This window comes from Phascolarctos cinereus, unplaced genomic scaffold, assembly GCF_003287225.1.
Source record: "Phascolarctos cinereus isolate Bilbo 61053 unplaced genomic scaffold, phaCin_HiC Scaffold_3;HRSCAF=262, whole genome shotgun sequence".
In the NCBI taxonomy this organism is placed as follows: Eukaryota; Metazoa; Chordata; class Mammalia; order Diprotodontia; family Phascolarctidae; genus Phascolarctos; species Phascolarctos cinereus.
The window spans coordinates 160,022,658-160,043,143 of record NW_027555736.1 but is presented as its reverse complement, the minus strand read 5'-3'; the positions used below and the strand labels follow the sequence as shown (position 1 = coordinate 160,043,143).

The window sequence follows — 20,486 nt, the reverse complement described above, 5'->3', positions numbered from 1 at the left end:
CTGCTCCTGAGAGTTCACCATATTGGTTCAGATACCCAAACAGTTTTAGCTTTATTGCAGTTCAGCACTCCCAAACTCAACCAATTCACTAGCCTCTGCCTCCCCAACAACAGGGACTATAGAGATATATGACCATGTTCTTTTAATTTATATCCTAACACCTAGCACAATGTCTGGCACAGAGTATGCATTTAACAAATGCTTTTTTCCCTTAATTTCTAGAAAGCAGGATGGTCTATTTGGAACCATTCTTTTCAACCTACCCTCACAGAATGATAATAACAATAGCTTATTTTTATGTATTATATCGTCTATCACATAATTGCTTTAAGGGTTGCAAGATGTTTTATATATATTATTTCATTTGATCTTTACAATAACCCTACAAAGTAAGTACTATTATTATCTCCATTTTACAGATGAGAATAAGAGAGGCTAAGCAACTTAATCAGGGTCACACAGCTATTAAGTGTCTTAGAAAGTATTTGAATCCATTTCTTCCAAATTTCAGACATTATCCTCAATTATACCAGGCTGTTGAGATAAATATTGAATGTGTGTGTGTGTGTGTGTGTGTGTGTGTGTGTGTGTGTGTGTATATATACACACACACATATATATGTATATATGTACATATATACATATATGTGTGTGTGTATATATGTATACATATATACGTGGGTATGTATCTGTGCACACACATATAGTTCATTGTTACAGGCAACATACAATCCTCTCTTTTTACAAACATGGAAAGGTAATTGCTTTTTAACTTATTCTTTGAGGGGCTAGACAGAGGTGTTTAATATGGGGAAAGTCAAAGCTTCTGTCCAACAGTGACAATCCAAATCCAGGGGCACTGAGAGGTTAAATGACTTGCCCAGAGTCATATAGATATTATAATTTGATTTAGTCTTCAAAGAAAAATATATTTTTTTAAAATACCTAGAACATAACATAAGAAAGGAAGTGTGGAGCTGTTGAATGAGCAGTAAACTTAGTATCAGGATCTGGGTTTGAAGCTGGAACTGCTAATTACTACTTGGGTGAAATGAGGGAACTATAACCCTGAATTTCAATTTTACTGAGTTTAATATAAAGGGGTTGGATGAGATGACTTTTCAGATTCCTTTCACTTCTGTATTCTGTGATCACAGCTACCAGGTAGCTGAGCCATTCTGCCTTCTGGTAGCACTCTGTAGGAAAGAGCCTTTGGGGCATTTGTGCAAAATCTGATTTCAGTGATGAAGGAAAGTAGGAATAGAAAAGGGAAAGGAACTGGCTGATCCTGAAGTGGCCTTCCAGGAAGGAATGGAGCTTCTGGGCTCTTGGAAGCGTAAACCTGTGCTCATATTTTCTCTTGCAGCTAAAACTGTGGGAACAACGGAAGTTTCTACAGCCTTCTCTAATCCAGATGTAAATTGTGGCTTGAGTCTCACTTCTATTTCATGAGGAAGATGAGAGTTCTTTTATAAGACATTGACTTTCTCTGGGGGGAAGTAACAGAGGGGAAGAAAGAGAATGAACTCCTGAAGGAAATAAGTTTCTGCCTTGAGAGGGATGATACATGAAATTGAATGGAATGTGCAATCTGTGCAATTAATATCTCTGCTTTTAATAATAATTTAATTATTTTAAATCATGCCCTTGGATGAAGATGGACAAATGAAACAACACTAAGGGAAGGAGAAAAGGAACATCTGGGGACAAAAATGAGTAACATTCTTAGATAAGAGAACCATAACATATTCATGAGGATACAGTTTGAGAGTCTAACATCCATATGTCCCCTGGAAGCATCACATCTGTTACCGCATAAAAGGCTATGTTCCAGTATCTTCCTTACAGTGGGATAACGGATGAAAATTCTACATTTAGTTAATCAAGTCAAAAAAGATTTTTGATTATCTACTTTGTGAGAGGTACCATGTTGCTACATATGCACGCGTGCGCACGCACGCACACACACACACACACACACACACACACACACACACACACACACACAAGCTTATATATACAGGGAATTCAAAGGATAAGACATAGTTCTTACCCCAAGGGAAATTATAGCCTTGTTATCTAAAAAAGAAATATAGGTGAAAAATATCATTTAAAGAAACCCTTTCACCCTCCCAGTAGTATATGTTAAGGGCTAAATTATAAAGTCCATACAAGCAGGAATCATGTCTTAATTTTCTCAGTTTCTCCCCCAGAGCCAAGTAAAGTGCTTTTACACACAGTAGATGAATAATAAATAGCTTTTGAATGAATAAATGCTAAATTAGTGATACTACAATTAAGAACTATAGAAGACACACCTATTATTTATATCACAATGCACTCAGAGCAAGGAGATTTTCGTGTAGTCTAGAAACATTCCACACAGGAGATTGGATTTGAGCAGGGTTTTGAAAGAATGATTAACTTTTGAAAGAAAGGTGGGAAGACACCACAGTCAGGGAACAGTATGGGTTAAGGTCTAGATGTAGAGAATGATCATAATGTTTTAGAGTAACATGAGAAGGCCAGATTTGTTAGAATAGAGGGTTTGATAGGAGATAAGCCTGGCAACAGATTGTAAGAGGTCTAGAAGTTTGAAGTTGACCATGGAGGCCACCGTTGAAAGACATGCAGCACACCACAATAATGTGACAAAAGCCCTATTTCAGGGGAGATTAATCTACCTAATGTATATGTAGAAGAAAGATACTGAAGCCATTGCAACCAGTTCATGGACTAATGCAGTTGTATAGGTAAGAGCCTGAGTGGGGAAAGTGGAACTAGAAAGTAAGGGATGTATATAAAATGCATAACTTGCAGTTCACTTCTTTATCAAAATTTGACATCTCTTAAGTGACCTGAAAATAATCATCTTATGATCTGAGAACTAAGTGGCCACCATTTGAAAAAAAAACCCATTACGATAGAATGTGAATGAATATACTATGAGATCACATATATCATGCAGGAACACTCTTTCTTTCATTTATACCTCCTGGATTGCCTGCTTTTCATGTCCCAGCCTGAATCCAGTCTTCTACAGGAAGTCTTTCTTGTTCTCTCTTAATTATAGTGCCTTTCCTCTGTTGATTACTTTGAATTAATTCTGTATAGAGCTTATATATATATATATATATGTATATATATATATATATATGTATATATATATATATATATATACACATATACACATATATATTTATAGTTGTTTGCCTATCTCCTCCATTCGATTGTGGACTCCTTGAAGGCAGGAACTATCTTTTGCCTTTCTTTGTAGCCTCAGTGCTAGGCACAGGGCCTGGAATATACTAAGTAAATGTTTATTGACAGACTGACTGTTACCCCAAGGCAAAATATTCTAGGAGTTCAGTTTTGAATTGGGCAGCTTTTAGAAGAAGGAGCTCCTGTAATTTGTGGGGCTGGTTTTCCACCCTCAGAACACCTTTGTTCTTTTCTCTCTTGCTCTCACTCCTTCATATTTTTCACATTTCTTCTGTTTCTTTCTATGCCTTAGACCTGCCACAGGCAATGCTTAGCCCTACTTGTTAAACCCAGAAGATGTATTGATAAAACATATATTGTCCTTGAGTAAAGGGAATGTGTGTCAAACAACAAATTGAGTCATAGCATCAAGGAGCTGTCTTTCACAGCATAAACTGCCTCCTACCTGTACAGATTGTTCCCTCCAGCAGGAAACTAGCTTCACCAGGGAAAGATCAGCATCAGGAAAATGAAATTCAGTTTTACCTAGAAACATGCAAAGCACTCATTATGACTTAGGAGTATTCAAAACATTCAGCTTCTGAGGCAGGTGACTGCTGTATTAGATTGTTAGATAATAGTTTATTTGCAGTTTCTGAAAATTCACACTTCATAGTCAATTCAAATGTATGTCATTATTTGTTGAGAAAGTAAGCACATCTTGAAACATTCAACTAGTAGGCATTATTTTTCTAGAAAGAGCAAAATCCTTGACTTAAGGAGGGAATAACATACACACTCAGTTGGGTATGGAAATCTGTCTTACCCTACAGGAAAACAGGGGGAGAAGGAGACAAGAGAGCAGGGGAATGATAGAGAGGAGGGCAGATTGGGAAAGGGGGTAATCAGAAGCAAACATTTCTGAAGAGGGACAGAGTCAAAAGAAAGAATAGAATAAATGGGGGGGTCGGGATAGGATTAAGGGAAATAGAGTTAGTTTTTCACAACATGACTGCTATGGAAGTGTTTTGCATAACTGCACATGTATAACCTTGCCTTTTCAATGAAGGTGGGTGGGGAGGGAGGAAGTGACAAAATTTGGAAGCCAAAGTTTTAAAAACATGTGTTTAAAAAAATGTTTTCACATGCAACGGGGAAATAAGAAATATAGGAAATGGAGTACAGAAAGCTATCCTGCCCTACAGGAAAGTAGAAGAGGAAGGGAATAAGAGAAGTGGGGGGGAAGAGATAGAAGGGAAGGCAGACTAGGGGAAGGGATATTCAGAATGCATGGCATCTTGGGGTGGGGGGGAGGGGTGAGGTGGGGTGAAAATTTGGAACTCAAAATCTTGTGGAAGTAAATGTTGAAAACTAAAAATAAATAAATTAATACAATATAAAAAAAAGAAATATATTAGTCACCAAGATATTTAGTATGCCACATTAAAAGACCTTCCATCTTTAAAAAAATAAAAGAGCAAAATCCTTAGCAAAGCTCAGCCATTTGCATGTCAAAGCTGTTTACATTTGTGTTTTCTTTATGGACTGGAGAAGAATAATAAAAAAATACTGAAATGAAAAGGAATGTAGTAGAAATGTAATGATGGGCCTGTGAAATGACAAGAGGATTGATTCTTGGGGAGTAAAGAAACAAGCAATCTTTGGCAATACACTTACTCCTTCTTGGCTACAAACATGTTTCAACTCTTGTCAATCCTTAAAGCAAGCTTCACTAGATCCTAGCATACCTACCAGCTAACAACAGAGGTTCCCAAACTTATTTGGACTATTGCCCCCTTTTCAAAAAAAATTACTCAGTGCTCCCCTGGAAATCTACTTTCTTTAACTCTTTAACAGTTTTTTTTATTGTGTCATTTAACAAAATAGAAAATATTGTTAAATGATATGTCTTAAATTTAATAATTTATTGTAAATTTGTGGGGTTTTTCCTGCATTGGAATTTTGATGATGTAATACCATATCATGTAACCACATAGAACTGTATTGTAAACAAGTTATTACATGCACATATTCCTGCCAATGCATGCTGGACTTCCTGACAATGCACAAAAGGCTCACCTGCCAACACTTGTTTGTTAAGACCTGTTGCCAGACTTTACCACTGATCAATTATAACTTGCATTTTGTATTTTCATTTGGAAAGTAACATAATCACTATGATTTTAACTTTGTTACACAACAGATGAAACATGTACAATAGGTTATTCAAAATTTTCTTCTCTTCTTTCCTTATGCTTCCGCTGCCCCCTTATTTTTATTCAATGCCTTCCCCCCCCCCCCCACAATTGCAAGCAAGGCTACTACTGCCCTGGCTGGATCATTCCAGAATCCCCAGGGGGCAGTATAGCCCACTTCCGGAAGCTTTGATTATATATCTTCCTTCTTTTTCAGCTAAGCTCCTTAAAATATGTCTACAATTAAAAAAAATTTTTAAGAATTAAAATGTCTACAATTGGTGCTTCCCACTTACTTCTAAACTTCTGCAATGTGGATTCTGACTTATTCAATTGAAGTTGCTCTATCCAATCAATGACCTCTAAGTGGCAGATCTAATGACATCTTCTCTATTCTCATTTCCTTGACTTCTCTGCAGTATCTGATGCTGTGGACCAATCTTTCCTCCTGGATATGCTCTTTTCTCAGAGTTTTTCTGACTCTTCTCTCTCTTGGATCAACTCTAACCTTTCTGAATGCTTCTTTTCAGTCTTTATTGCTGGATCTTCATTCATGTCATACCCTCCTAATGGTGGATATCTCCCAATGCTCTATCATGGGTCTTCTCCTTTTATTTTCTTCTATTTTATCTCATTTGTTAATCTATCAGCTTTTATTGGTTCAGTTATTATCTGAATATAGATGAGTACCAGACTTATTAATCTACCCCTAATCCCTTAACTGAGCTATAGTGTTCTATAACTGACTACCATTTGGATATCACGAAGTCCATGTCTCATAAACATATCAAATTCAACATGAAAGAACTCATTTTCTTTCCCCACAAATCCACCTTCTCTTATGAATTTCTTTATTAACTATCAAAATGACCACTGTCAAGAATTCTTCTAGTCTCCCAGATTCAAAAGTTCAATGTCATTCTCTGGACAACCCTCTTGTTTACTGCTTTACATATCCAATAAGTTGCCAAATATTATTTCTTCATAAAATCTCTTGTACCTCACCTTTTCTTTACTTGCAGATCTAGGAACCTAGTTTAGACCCTTATCTCTTTCCTGGACTATTAAAATAGACTGATGGTTGGTCCCCTACCTAGAGGTTCTCTTGACTCTAATCTGTCCTCCACTCAGTTGCCAAAGTGATTTCCCCAAAATACAGATCTGACCATGTCACTCTCCCCTCCTCAATAAACTCTAGTGGCTCCATATTATCTCAAGGATCAAATATAAACTCCTTTGTTGGGCATTTAGAGCTCCTCATAATTTGGATCCTTCCTACTATCCTAGTATTCTTATATAGTACTACCCTCCATGTACTTTACAATCTAGCAATACTGTTCTAAACATGACTTTCTATCTTCTCTTTGTGTATCTTTGTGCTGGAAGTTTCCCAAGAAGAGAATGATCTCCTCAACTTCTGACTCTCAGAAAACCTGGGTTCCTTTGAGACTTGGCTCAAGCACTACTTCCTCCTGGAACCGTTCCTCTGAGGACCCAGTACCATCTCCTCTAAGATTAGCTTCCATCTTCTCTTTATTTTTCTCGTATGTTCTGATTTATAAATGTTGTCTCCCCCATCAGAAACTAAGCTCTTTGAGATCAGGGGTAGTACTTTTTTCTTTGAATCCCCAGTACTTAACACAGTGCTCAACTAATTATAAATAGTTAAGAATAGTCCTGATGTCACTATGAGAATAAGCACTCCCCTCTACTATACCAACACGTAAGATATTTAATAGTGATGCGCACACAGAAGATGAACTTCATTATCGCAATCCGTCAGTCCTTCCAATCCTCTCTCTTCTGTCATTCCTGTCTTGCTCTTTTACTAACTATAGAATTAATTCTTTCTTCTTCATCCACAGTTACCCCAAAGTATGAAGCCCAAGGCAATACAGAGGAGGAGAAAAAGGAGGTAGAGCAGAAACAGGAGAAGGAGGAGGAAGGAAAAAAAAAGAATATGGGCTGAGGAATATAGCACTACTACTTCAATCTCATGCTTTGCCAGAAGTTCCCAGGATGCCACTCCCAGCTTTTTATGCAGTCTGTCAATCAAAAAATATTTATTAGTCACCTATTATGTGCCAGGTATTATGTTAGGCACTTAGGACAGTAAAAATATTCACTATCATCCGAAAAGATTTATCTAAAATCAGTGATATTGTAATTCAAAACTCTAGAGGGGAAACAACATAATTATGATATTGAGGCTGAGCAGATTAACAACACTAGTTTTAGAGTATAAATTTTTGTCAGACCATGTTGTCTTTTGATTTAGTTCATAGAAAATAAGAACACCAAATAAGATAACATATATTAAATGCTATGTAAATGATACTTATTATTATCATCCCCAGCAAGTGGTTGTCTAACCTTTGCTTAAAGATCTCCATTAATGGGAGGCTCGCAGTTTTGTAAGAGGGTTAATTCTACTTTTGACAGATCTAATTGTGATTTCATTCAATTAAACACATTTGTTGTTAAAAAATATGGTCACCATGGTTAGTTATTACAGATAAAAACCTAATCCAAGGATAAAAACGTGTGATGAAAGAACATTAAAAGCAGTATAAGACTAAGGTGAGGTAGGTTGTTGTGTCATTGCTGTGGTGTCCAACTCTCTGTGACCCTATTTGTTGTTTTCTTAGCAAAGATACTGGAGTGGTTTGCCATTCCCTTCTCCAGCTCATTTCAAAGGTAAGGAATTGAGGCAAAGAGGGTTAAGTGATTTGCCCATGGTCACAATGCCAGTACATATCTGAGTCTGGATTTGAATTCAGGTCCTTCTGACTCTAGGGCCAGTTCTATCCACTGTGCCAGCTAGGTGCCAAGGTAGAGCTTAGAGTAATCTAATTTAGACATCAAAATTCAAATAAATCACTCAACGGAGATGGTGCTAAAAATAGCCATTTTCTTTTTTGGAGGGGTTCTCAAATTTTTTAAAAATTTAATCATCTATCCCAGAGTTGAGCCAACACCATCCTGTTTTGAATTCATGGGTTCCTAAAATAATGTTCAGGTTTCTACGTCTGTTCTCAAATTCTCCAGTTTTCAAACTAACCAGAAATCAGAATAAGTCTTCTGACAAACCCATTCATTAATAATTTAGCTAAGAACTGGAAATAAGTCAAAAAGAAAAGGCCACTGAGCCACTGAAATACTGTCCCCAAATCTGACCACTCATGAACCTACATTTGACTGTCAAGTAGCTCCTTAGATCCTTTTGACTCATTTCACGCAACATTCTAACAACTTTGGTAATCCGATTTCTAAGTAGCAAAAAAGAAGAGGTAGCATTAAGAAATACAGACATAATGTCAATTGGCATGTAGGAGAAATTTTAACTGACTAACGAGAAAAGCTATAGAGAATTTTTTCTTTTCAGCTCCCAGCATCTAAATATGCAACATTTTTGTTGGCACATGCTATTTTTTGTTCCTCTTATCCCTTTTATTATTTAACACTCCCTTAACTTATCACTAATTTTAAGGTAGAAGAGAGACTAGGGTTCATCTATACCAACACTTTTGTTTTATAGATAAGGGCAGATCAAATATTTTGCCCAAGACTACACAGGGTCTAAGCAAGAGATATTTCCTTCTAAATTGCCCTTTGTCTGTCTTGGTTAATGATGTCTATTAGATATAAAACTTGAGAGTTGTTCAGTTATTTTTCAGTTATGTCTGACTCTTCATATTCCCATTTGGGGTTTTCTTGGTAAAGATTCTGGAATGGTTTGCCCTTTCCTTCTCTAGCTCATTTTATAGATGAGAAAACAGAGGCAAACAGGGTTAAGTTACCTCCCCAGGGACACACATCTAGTGAGTATCTGAGGTTAGATTTCAACTCAGGTCTTCCTAATCCCAGGCCTGTCCTCTATCCACTGTGCCACCTATCTACCCTAAAACTTGAGAGATAGGATAATGCTTTTAAAGAAACTATATCTCATTATGCATATGACCACAAGCAAAAATAATAAAACCACAAAAACATACCTAACATAAAAGCCTAATATCTATTTTATCTGGTGAAAAAATATGTGTACAAGTTTTAATAAAATGATAATACCATGCTTCGATACCCTCCTTTTGGGGCCTTTTTTCACTTTGTGGCTATAATTATTTTAGTCATAATCACAGTGACTCTTTACTTTCCTTGTGCTGATTTCAGATGATATCTATGATATTCAGCAAATTATGAGATGCGAATATATTCTTAATAAATGCATTTTGATTGATTCAAAATCTATGATGTTACTCAAATGAAAATCAATAGATTAAAATATTATGACAACATTTATCATAATAAAAGCTCTAAACTGTCAAATGTCTACAATAATAATGGGTTTGTTTGTTTTGGATCCAAACCTATATAAAGAAGTACTAATGTACACTGGAAATCTATCTGTAACTTATAATCTTAGAGGACTGCCTGGGGTGCTAAATGGTGGTTCAGATTTTTGAAAAACTGTAATTCCTCAGTTAAATTACTGTACCTAGTGTACTTGAAATGCTTAATGCAAATGAGTCCAATTAGATTTAATATATGTTTTTCCATAAATGGTAGTGAAAGGTCATCACCTTCAATCTTTTTTTTTTTAATTAATCAACAAGAGCAAAGGAAAAGAAAAAAAGTGGTAGGAGATAAGAGAGTTCAGCATAATTGAAAAACAAGCAAGAAGCAGATACAAGAGATTTCTGGATCATTTTAACATACTTTCCCCTATATGAATTACTGAATGCAAACAGAAAATGAAAACAAGAACCAAGGTATGAAAACTGCAAAGAGGAGAAAACCCTGGGCAGTTTCCATGTCCTGTTTTCTACTTCTTCTTGAACATAGCGTGTCAGGTGAATTTTTTCTTTTGATCTTTCCTCCTCCTCCTCCCCCCATCCCTTTCTTTTTCTCTCTTTCATTTTGTTGACCTTGTGAATCTACCTTCAAAGCTAAATATTGGTCTTGAGTATAACTACTTACTGGCATCATGGGGTACTTCACAGGGTACTTTAATGTGATGTTAAAATTTTAATATGAGCTAGAAACAAGAGCCAACTTTTCTTGGCATTGTCGGTGAGTTAAAAAATCTAACTGCAACTTCAGGGGAGAGATAAAAAGAGAACATCTTGGCCTTGCGGATATTATACAGTCACGCTTCTCACTGTCTGAGTGAGGAATTTCTTATGTCAGACCTTTAAGATGTACACTTTAGATTCTTGCTTTATTCCTAGATCAAATATTGATGTGTATGCACACGTGTTAAAAGAAATACATCAAAAAGTGTTTGTCTCCTAATCTTTCTACTCAAATTTCTTTTGCTCTAGCCTTATCCAATCCAAATAAGCCTTTACTGATCACATACATAATGCAAGGCATGGTCCTAGATGTGTGTAGACAAAGACTTTTGGGTCTTTAAAATATAAAGCCATTTTAAACAACAACAATAAAATCAACACTATGAAATAATAACAAATATGATTGGCCCCAGAGAAGAAGTACAAGAAGGTGCTGACTCTGTTTCTTTGTATTTGGTGGGAGTGAAGTATTATATGAATTCTAGATAATTTTTCGTCGTATGGATAAGTTTTGCTAAACTTAGTTTTCCCCCTTCTTTTTTTTTTATTCTTGGTGGGTATGGCTCTTTAGGAAATAGAAAGGGGGACAAAATTAATAAAAGGGAGTGATGCAAAACCAAATATCAATAAAAATAAATTAAACACCAAAATTACATTCATTCATATTTTTCATCCTCAGCATGTAAGGATTAGACCCCTCCTTCCTTATTTAATATCTCAAAACTTACCATTTCGTAAATTGCCACGAAACTTGAATTATCATTGCCAGTATATTTTCCCTTGTTAGGAACAGATTCCATTTTGAGGTGACTGCTAAAAACAAACAAATGAACAAAAAAAGGGTACCATTGGATGTGTATGAGAAAAGTAATACTTGAATGATATATTGTCCACATATGGAAGGCAGGCTTCAAGGCAAAATATAAAGGAAACAAAGCAAAGATTATCTTCAGTAATCTACCCATTTCAGTCCTCTCTTCCAATGTTATCCCTTTCCCTCACCCCTTTTAGTGTAACATTCTGCCCAGGCCTATTTTCCCTAGACAGATCCAATACCTGGACATTTACGTAACCACTTCTACTCCCTATTAACATGATTTTACATTGTATTCCTCCAAGTCCCTTCCTCCATTAGCAGCCTATTAGAAAATTTTATTTCAATCACATAAATATTAATATCTCTTAATATATTAATTGTCTCAGGCATAACTTGTGCTTCTTTTACAAAAGGACTTTCAATATACAATGTGTTATTCCATATCTTCCCTACAAAGTCTAACATTTTGAAAAAATTATATGTACTGTGATAGAGTCATAGGGAAAATATAGTTGAAAACTGTAAATTTTTCTATTTTTCTTAAGACATACATAATTACTCTTTCTATGGATGAACTTACTTTCCTTTAAGATTTAAATGTTTTGAAATGTCCCTCATGACCTCCATTCTTTCTTTGAAGGGGAAAGGGACTATGAGTGTGAAATGTCAAATACACTGTCACATGGCAAATGCTTTGGTTGGTTTTGCTGAACTATTACAGGAGAATCCTCTCTGCATGGGGAGAGGAAAAAGGCATACTAAGAAATTAATATGCTATAAAAGCAAAAAAAAATTCATGAAATTAAAAAGGTGGTAAACAAGTTTTATTGGTTATATTCATTTTCAAGAGTAAATTTTTAATAAAACAGTTAAATAGAAAAAAATTAAATGTCTATCATGCTTAGGATAAAATTTATTCTAAGGAATGGGAAGTATATGTGTTATATCAATATACTGTCATCACATCCAAAATAGTGTTACTGATTTGAGGAAAATGCATGTCACCTTAGCATCTCAGATTGGTAGCTATTTTTAAAAGTAAGAATTATGAAGAATAGTTCAACTATGTAATAACATTTTAATAGGGATTTAAAAGGCGCAGGTGTTCAAACCCATGTCAATGTAGACTCCTTTAGGGACTTTACCTTGGAGACAAGGAGAAAAAACTATGTTTTGTTTTGTTTTTTTCTTGAGGGGTAGGAAGGAGGACTATGAGTTATTATGCTATATATACACATATGTATGTACATACACATATTATAATAAATATGTACTACATATATACTATATGCATACATAGTATATATGTAGTACATATTTATTACATGTGTCTGTACATACATACATATATATAATATCTGTATATGTGTGTGTGTGTGTGTGTGTGTGTGTGTGTGTGTGTGTGTATATCTATGCTCATGTTGTTTCCCCAAATAAAATTCAAGATCTTTGTGGAAAGGGGCTGGTTTTTGTATCACTAAGAGGCAATGTGGTTTCTTAAAAATGATAACTAGCATTGATATACTGCTTCAAAGCTTTCAAAGCACTTTATATGAATTAACTCAATTGTTCTTCACAACAGCCCTGTGAAGGAGGTGCTATTATTATTTCCATCTTACAGGTGAAGAAGTTGAGGGTCAGGGAAGTTAATTGACTTGCCTGAAGTCATACAGCTCAAAAATGTTGGAGACAGAATTTATATTCAGGTCTTTCTGATTCCCAGACCAACACTTACCAATTTCTCTAGTGTATTCAGCTGTTTTGGAGCCAGGAAGATCTGTGTTCAAATTTCACTGCTGACATATAATTACTATGTGACCCTGGGTAAATGACTTAATCTAGAGTTGCTCAAAGCAACTCTTAGATTAGAAGTTGCAGAGAAGGTGTGACCTGCCTTAGTAGAGCGAGCATCCTCATCGAGGCATCCACTATGCCAATGAAACTACAGCTACAATCCTTATCTCTACCCCTTTGTATTTCAAACATGGAGTTTTGCCTGGCAATATAAATGCTTGCTGAATGAATGCATGAAACAAATTAACAAGTAATTTTGTCAATGAAGGATTATTCAAATGGATCGTTTCACTTATTTAGATGTTCTTTCTAGACAGCAACTCATCCTGTAATTCCTGCTTTCCCATGTAAATGACCTCTTCTAAGTTCACCCAAGGAGATTGACCTGACATTCAATATGCCTTCCTTATGTTCTTATAATATGGAGAATTACAGGGAGCTTTTGAAATGTTCACCTGTCATCTCTCACCCTTGCCGAATGACAGTCACCATTTTATATTATACATTTCTCTGATAACATCTTTTTATACCTGTTCTGTTTTAAAATTCCTCATCTGTTAACGTTTCAGACTGCTCACACCTACCATGAATCTCTCCAATGCCCTCTGTTGGATATGCATTTTCACTTCTTTAAAGACAATCATGCTCTTTGTTTTTATGTTTTATAGAGCAACAATAGGCCTTTGTTTCCTAGACAAGTTCAGAGTCTTTAAAACAGCAGTTACCCACTCTCCTCCCTTGGTTTAATCCAAGGCCCAACTCAGTGCCCATTTCTAGTACCTGTTACAAAGAGAGATACTGACATAGGAGCTGTATTGATTGTCTGAATGCTCTAATCAAGGCATTTTTGGTCTTTCCTATATGGAAGTTTAGGATAACCTCTTTTCAGTAGTCAGACACTCTTTCAGAAGGCTCTTAAATGTTTCAGGGCTTGATGCAATGGGCACAATGTCACCTGAAAACAGGAATATCTGAAGAAATTTCCCTCCCCTGCTATATTTCCTCCACAACAGAGGCAAACATATGTCTCCCAGTCATACGCTTTACCTGAGGTTTATAAGCAGAAGGTCATTGAACAATGTTTGTTTCTGTTATATTTTTCAAGGAATCTTGGATGATTCTGATGTATGGTGAGAGATACGTTGTGGGAAGAGAGACTTTAAAGTGGTATTTTACTTGCGGAATTAAAAGGGGTTTTTTTTCATAATAAACAGGCAATAGGCACTATGAGATCTTGTATTCTCTAATATCTTTCATTCAAATGAATGATAGTAAATATATGTGGAATATCATTTGTACAAGTCTGCCTGTTCTGTATAAATATTCCCATCAAGGATGCACTTCATAAATGTGTAAATGGTAGGCATATAATCACTATTTTAACATTAGGAAGATCTAATGTTTTTCCCCTTCCTTTGACATCTTTCTCCCACTCAAGTATCTTGTGAATCAATGCATCTATGCCCTCAAAGTTTTGACACATCCAGTACAGTTCTCTATCTACCCTCGTCCAATCAGGCTGGTTTTCCTATATTTGTTCTCTTCATAGCTATTTGTACCTCCTCTATAATGAGCATGTCCAGATCTGTAATGCTGAAATCAAAGTTAAGAGTCTCTGCTCTCCCTGATGGTGAAAATAATATTGCAAAAATATTTTCAGTGGGTTTTTTTCCATTTTTTTTCCTGTTTGTTGCCTTTGATCTTCATCCTCAAATGTTCTTGGAATGTCTTTGCTTAGCTGACTCTCTCACCAGGCATTCTTTAAATTGTTTTTACTTTCCAATGGTTTTCTCCGCTTTATAAAGTCATATTACTCATAATCTTCCATCATCCTTTTAAATAAGATTTTAAAGAGGTATTTCATGTTTAGTTATTCTAAATCAGTGTTTTCTTTGACTATTTTCTCTAATAGACAAATAAGTTATGCATTTACTGACTAAAACACTTTTTAGCATAGTTTCATTTTTTGGTTGTGGAAATTGATCTACATTGAATAAACTTCTGTTTAAGATTATAATTGGTGTGGGCAGCTAGGTGGTGCAGTGGATAGAGCACCGGCCCTGAAGTCAGGAGGACCTGAGTTCAAATCCGGTCTCAGACCAAACACTTGACACTTACTAGCTGTGTGACCCTGGGCAAGTCACTTAACCCCAATTGCCTAAAAAAAATTATAATTGGTGTTATCATTTTTGTTGTTCATTACTGATTTTTTATTATAACTTTTAAAAACAGATTAGGGTGGAGTTGCTTCAATTGCATGCCACATCTTTTTATCATTATTTTTCTTTCTTTTAGCTTTATACTAATCTGACCTTTGTTCTAGTAAGTTAATAATCAGACTCTTTACAAATATATGATTCTGCAATATTCTCACATGAATGTCTTTTCTTATGTTAAAATATAATCATTGGTTTTGGGTTTTTTTTGGAATGCTATTTGGTGTTTTCCACACCCAGTGCCTACCAATCCAATTCTAAAAAAAAAAAAAGTTGTTCATGACATAAAGTCATGAAGCATCTGTGTAGTCTATAAATCTTTGGCCCGCTACATCTTTGTTCATGACCCATGCTTCTTGATAGGTTTCTCAACATCTTCATATGAGTACTCTTACATGCTAATATTATAATAATTTAATTTGGAAGTTATTTAAAAAAGTCCTTTGGAGAATTTCTTGATGTCTTCATATTATGTAATCAATGATGATGCATAAATTCAATTTTTTGAAGATATATGTTATGATCACAGCAATAAGAGATGACTAAATGTCTCATGAAATTATTTTTCTTGTTGGTCTGAGGCATGCAATAATATCAGTGCCACCAACTCCAACATTGGCCTATTCTTGGATTATCCATAGACCACATTTCCACTTAGATATAATTTCCTTCTTTCTTCTGGTTTCATTTATTGTAAGAATGTCAATATTGATATGATCAACTCCTCCAATGGTAAAGCCACTTATTAGTCATTAGATAAGGAGAGCATATTTAGAGTTCCAACAGCTAAGTTAAGATTTATAGTAAGTCTAAAAACTGTGGGATTCTTAGCTCCATCTATCCTCTTTGCCATCATTTTCTCATCACTGCAAAATGGAAGGGGACCACACATATAACTGAGGGCACTTCTCTGTTTTTCTCTGTTTTCATATATTGCCATAATTTATCAGTAGATAGGCATCTACTAGTGAAGGACCTCTCCATATGTAGCTATACTGATCTCTGGAAAGAAGTCTACTTCATGAAAAAAGACAAAGAAAAAAGAACTTAGACATCTATTCTCTATGTTTGACAAAAAATTTTCATAATATTATTTTCAATACACCTTTGATTGACTATAGGGTGTTCAATAATATAGTAGTGTGAAATTTTATGAATAAATTTATGAATAAGCAATAGAAGATGAAAGATGAAAAATAATTGATTATTAGACATGAACTATAAGTACAGACAAGAGGTACAAATGTACATCAAGCAAACTCATCAGTCCTTCCAATAATGGGGGCATCTAAGAGACAAATAAGCAGGTTAGTGTGCTTTCAGATAAATTATTGAAACTTTTTCTAAAGAGAATGACCAAACACAAAAATATCACCACAATTTAGTGCTTATTCAAATGCTATTCCTACTTCCTCCAAGGATATTTCCACAAATACTCCATTGATCTCTTTCTTTTCTGACTGGCTACAACATTTATATATACCACATATTTTGTAGCTGTCTTCCAATTACATTAAGTTTAATTGATCTATCTGTGTAAGTCTTACTTGCCTAATGAGTTTGTAAGTTCTTTGAGGGTTGGGAGCATGCCATACATTTAGATATCTCATAATACTTTTCAGAATGCTGGGCAGCATTAAGAGCTCAATAATTAAAGCATTGCAGAATTGAATTAAATATAATAATATAGAAATATAGAAAATTATGCAAGGGATGACACCTCACAGAGAAGCATAAAAAGATTTTTTTTGTTTTATTGTTTAGAAATAAATAACTGAAAAAGAAATTTTCTATACTTTCATATGAAGTATGATTGTATGATTTGGTGAGATCTAAATTTTTGAAACTTTTTCTCCCAAGATGTGAATTTAGTTTCTGAATAGGAAGGAAACAGTCCCATAGTTAAATTCCTTTATGATAATTAAAAATTTGTAACCAGAAAAACAGTATTTCAAATTCAAAAATAAATATGAAATACATCATTAAATTTAACTGCAAATGTGTGTGTGTGTGTGTGTGTGTGTGTGTGTGTGTGCGTGTCTGTCTGTCTGTCTAAGTAGCATAGTATAGTGGAAGGGGTGCTGGATTTGGAGTCAGAGGAACTGATTTCAAATACTGGCTCTACCTAGAACTATCCTGTATCATTTGTATGACTGGATAAATCATATGCTGTACTCTTTCTAGGTTCAGTTTTATCATGAAAGTTTTGGACTCAATACTTCTAAGGATCTTTTCTGCTCTAATTCTATGATCCAAATTTAATTAAACATATTTTAAATTTATCATATCGATCAATATTTCCCATGAAAAATAACACAAATTTGGTACTTTTTTGTTAAATATATCCTTTTCTATACCAAACCCACCCATCACCAAAAAATGGGAAAAGATCATAAGTACTTCTTACCTGTTGCTTCTGTAGGCCAATTCTAAAGGCATGTTAACTAACTTAATAACTATAAACAATTTGCTTAACAGATATAATATAGTGTCTGACCTATGTTTTGAATCACTTTCTAGCTCCCCTATACCTTCTGGTTGACTTGGGAGGGCAGCGATGTATTTATTTGACAAGTCTAGCACTTTCCTAGAAAACAAATTGATGACTGAACACCCTTCCTTCATTCCTGGACTGCAAAAGTTCCAACCAGGCAACATCAAAGAGAAGTGATCTTCATTTGTAGCTAATCCTAAGGAAGCTGGACATTGAAGCCTTAAAATATTTAGATGCTGAATGCAAAGATTATCTAATTCTTTATCCACACCCCATGGTAAGAGGCATGACAAGAGAAGTTTAGCTGTGTCTATCATGAGGTTGATATCAACTTTTCTTGGTGGTATAAATTGAGCTTTTTTGGAACTCTTCGTTTTTTTATGTCGTCTGATGCCCTCATTTTCTTCAAAGGACTTGCCTGGGATATCTCCCTGGCCCTGGTTCTCACAAATATTCTTCATCTGCACTTCCCCTGAAATAGAAGAGGTGGAAGTTTTACTCCTTTTCAATGTCAGTGGCCTTTTCTCAAAGGTGCTTCTGGCTCTTCTTAGGATATCACTGCCATGCCATGAGTGGGAGGTGCTAAAGCTGTTGAATTGGGTGGAGAGCAGAAGTTCCACAAGATTTTCCAGGTCAAAAAAAAGAACATGAAAATCCACGTTGCTCCATTTGCTCTTCACTGGTAACACATTAAATGGACCTGAGAAAGATGAAGTAACTGGGAGCTAACAAGTGAAAAAAAGAAAAAAATATGGATGAGTCATAAAGTCATTTAAAAAACAGCTGATGAGTCATTAAAATATCTTGTGAAATAACCACAAAAAATTAGACTAATGGTGTGTATGACCTTGGGCAAATCAATTAACTGGCATAATTCACTTCCTCATCTGCAAAATTGAATAGGGGATCTCTAAGATTCCTCTGTAGTTAAGAAATCCTATGATTCCATTTGACATAGGAAGTTGCCTTTTATTCTAGAGCAACTGAAATGCTAGAGTATTGAAATGCTTCATTTATGAAGTTCATTTTTAAAAAGCAGAGTAGTTTCCTCATTAAAACAAAGGCATTTGCATAGATGGCCTCTGAGGTCCATTTTAGCTCTTGACTTATGATCTCATGTTCCCCCAAATCTGGAATTTAAACATTCAATAAACATAAAACATATCAGGTATCAATGCCTACCTAGGAGATATGTTAAAAATGCCTGATTCTTTTCCCCATCTTTCATGAGGAATTTATATGGTACTTTAAAATTTGCAACACACGTGATCTTATTTAACACTCACAGAAACCAGTTTGGTCATTACTACAAGTAATATTAGAGCAGCTGGGTGGTATACTGGATAGAGTGCTGGGCCCAGAGTCAGGAAGACTCATCTTCCAGAGTTCAAATCTGGCCTTAGATCTAGCTGTGTGACCCTGGGAAAGTCACTTAACCCTGCTTGCCTTAGTTTCCTCAACTTGGAAAATGAGCAGGAGAAGGAAAAGGTAAACTATTCCAGTATCTTTGTAAAGAGAACCCCAAACAGAGTCACAAAGAGTCATACATGACTGAAACAAGTGACAACAACACCAGGAAATATTATGTCAATTTTACACCTGAAACTGAAGCCTAGATGTTAGTTAAATAATTTGCCCACTGTCATAAAGCTGTTGTCTCAGAGGCAGGTTTCAAACCCAGGTTTCTGGCTTCCAAGTCTAGCACTTTATTCACTAACCTACACTGCCTCCCAAACACGCATATTTTTCTGTCTAGAAATTCCATTGCTTGTCCATTGAGAAGAGATTTTTAACTTGTGTTAGTCAAATAAGAAAAAAAATACAGAAGGGAATGCAAATGTGAAGGAGAAAGCAAGGAATAACTGCTGATAGGTTATATGCTTGGTACATAGGAGGCACTTTAATAGTGTTGTCTTTTTTAATGTTGAATATTGAACAAACCCTAAGTAAATTGAAATGTCCATTCAAGTAAATAAATTACAAAGTCTGTGAAGAAAGTTCATATCTAAAGTGCTCCAAGGAATGTCTTGAACATAGTAAACATTGAATAAAATAGTCAAATAAAATAGTCAAAAACTTCAGTGGATCTGTGATCACAACAACATGGCTTCCCCTCTAATGACTTATCTTATAACCCTTCCATGTCTATCCCTCCTCGGCAATTCTTATTCGTGTATTCCCATAATTGTTTGACAAAGGATCCATTAAGTATGCTAGATGGCTTGCTTGTTTTAACATCACTCTTACCTATCAGAGTCTCCACCATCCATCCAAGATATGATAGAGTCCATTACGCCTTTGTCACATCCCTGATAATGCATCGCCAAACACGAACTATCTAGAACTACAACCATGTGCCTGACTTGTTCCTTTTCAGGTACTGCTAAATGAATCGGAAGAAATCAGAAAATCCTGCTCACTGAGTCCAGTAAAATTTTACATAATCTAATCTCACTAGGACCCCACTGAAGCAAGGTGATCCATCTAAATTTCCCTAGTTGATTAACTATTTTACTCTCCATTATTGTTGTTCCAAATCTTTACGCATCTCTTCATCTGTCCCACAGCTACATATTTCCTTGCCCTCTATATTGAGGACCTCTCTTCACACTCCACTGAATAAACTGAGGTCATTTGCCAAGAGTTAGTGCTTTTCCATTTTTCACAAAATCACATTACTCAGAAAACTTCCTATCA

The 20,486-nt window shown here is 35.4% G+C and overlaps 1 protein-coding gene across 1 annotated transcript in view; it reads right to left on the bottom strand.

The window, feature by feature from the left end:
• Positions 1 to 20,486, bottom strand: part of WDR72 (WD repeat domain 72) — a 302,460-nt gene that overhangs the window by 104,850 nt on the left and 177,124 nt on the right. Inside the window, 4 exon segments of the mRNA XM_078151250.1 lie at positions 3,668 to 3,747; positions 11,197 to 11,214; positions 11,217 to 11,281; positions 17,703 to 18,514. Of these exon segments, the coding sequence (XP_078007376.1) occupies positions 3,668 to 3,747; positions 11,197 to 11,214; positions 11,217 to 11,281; positions 17,703 to 18,514 (975 nt within the window).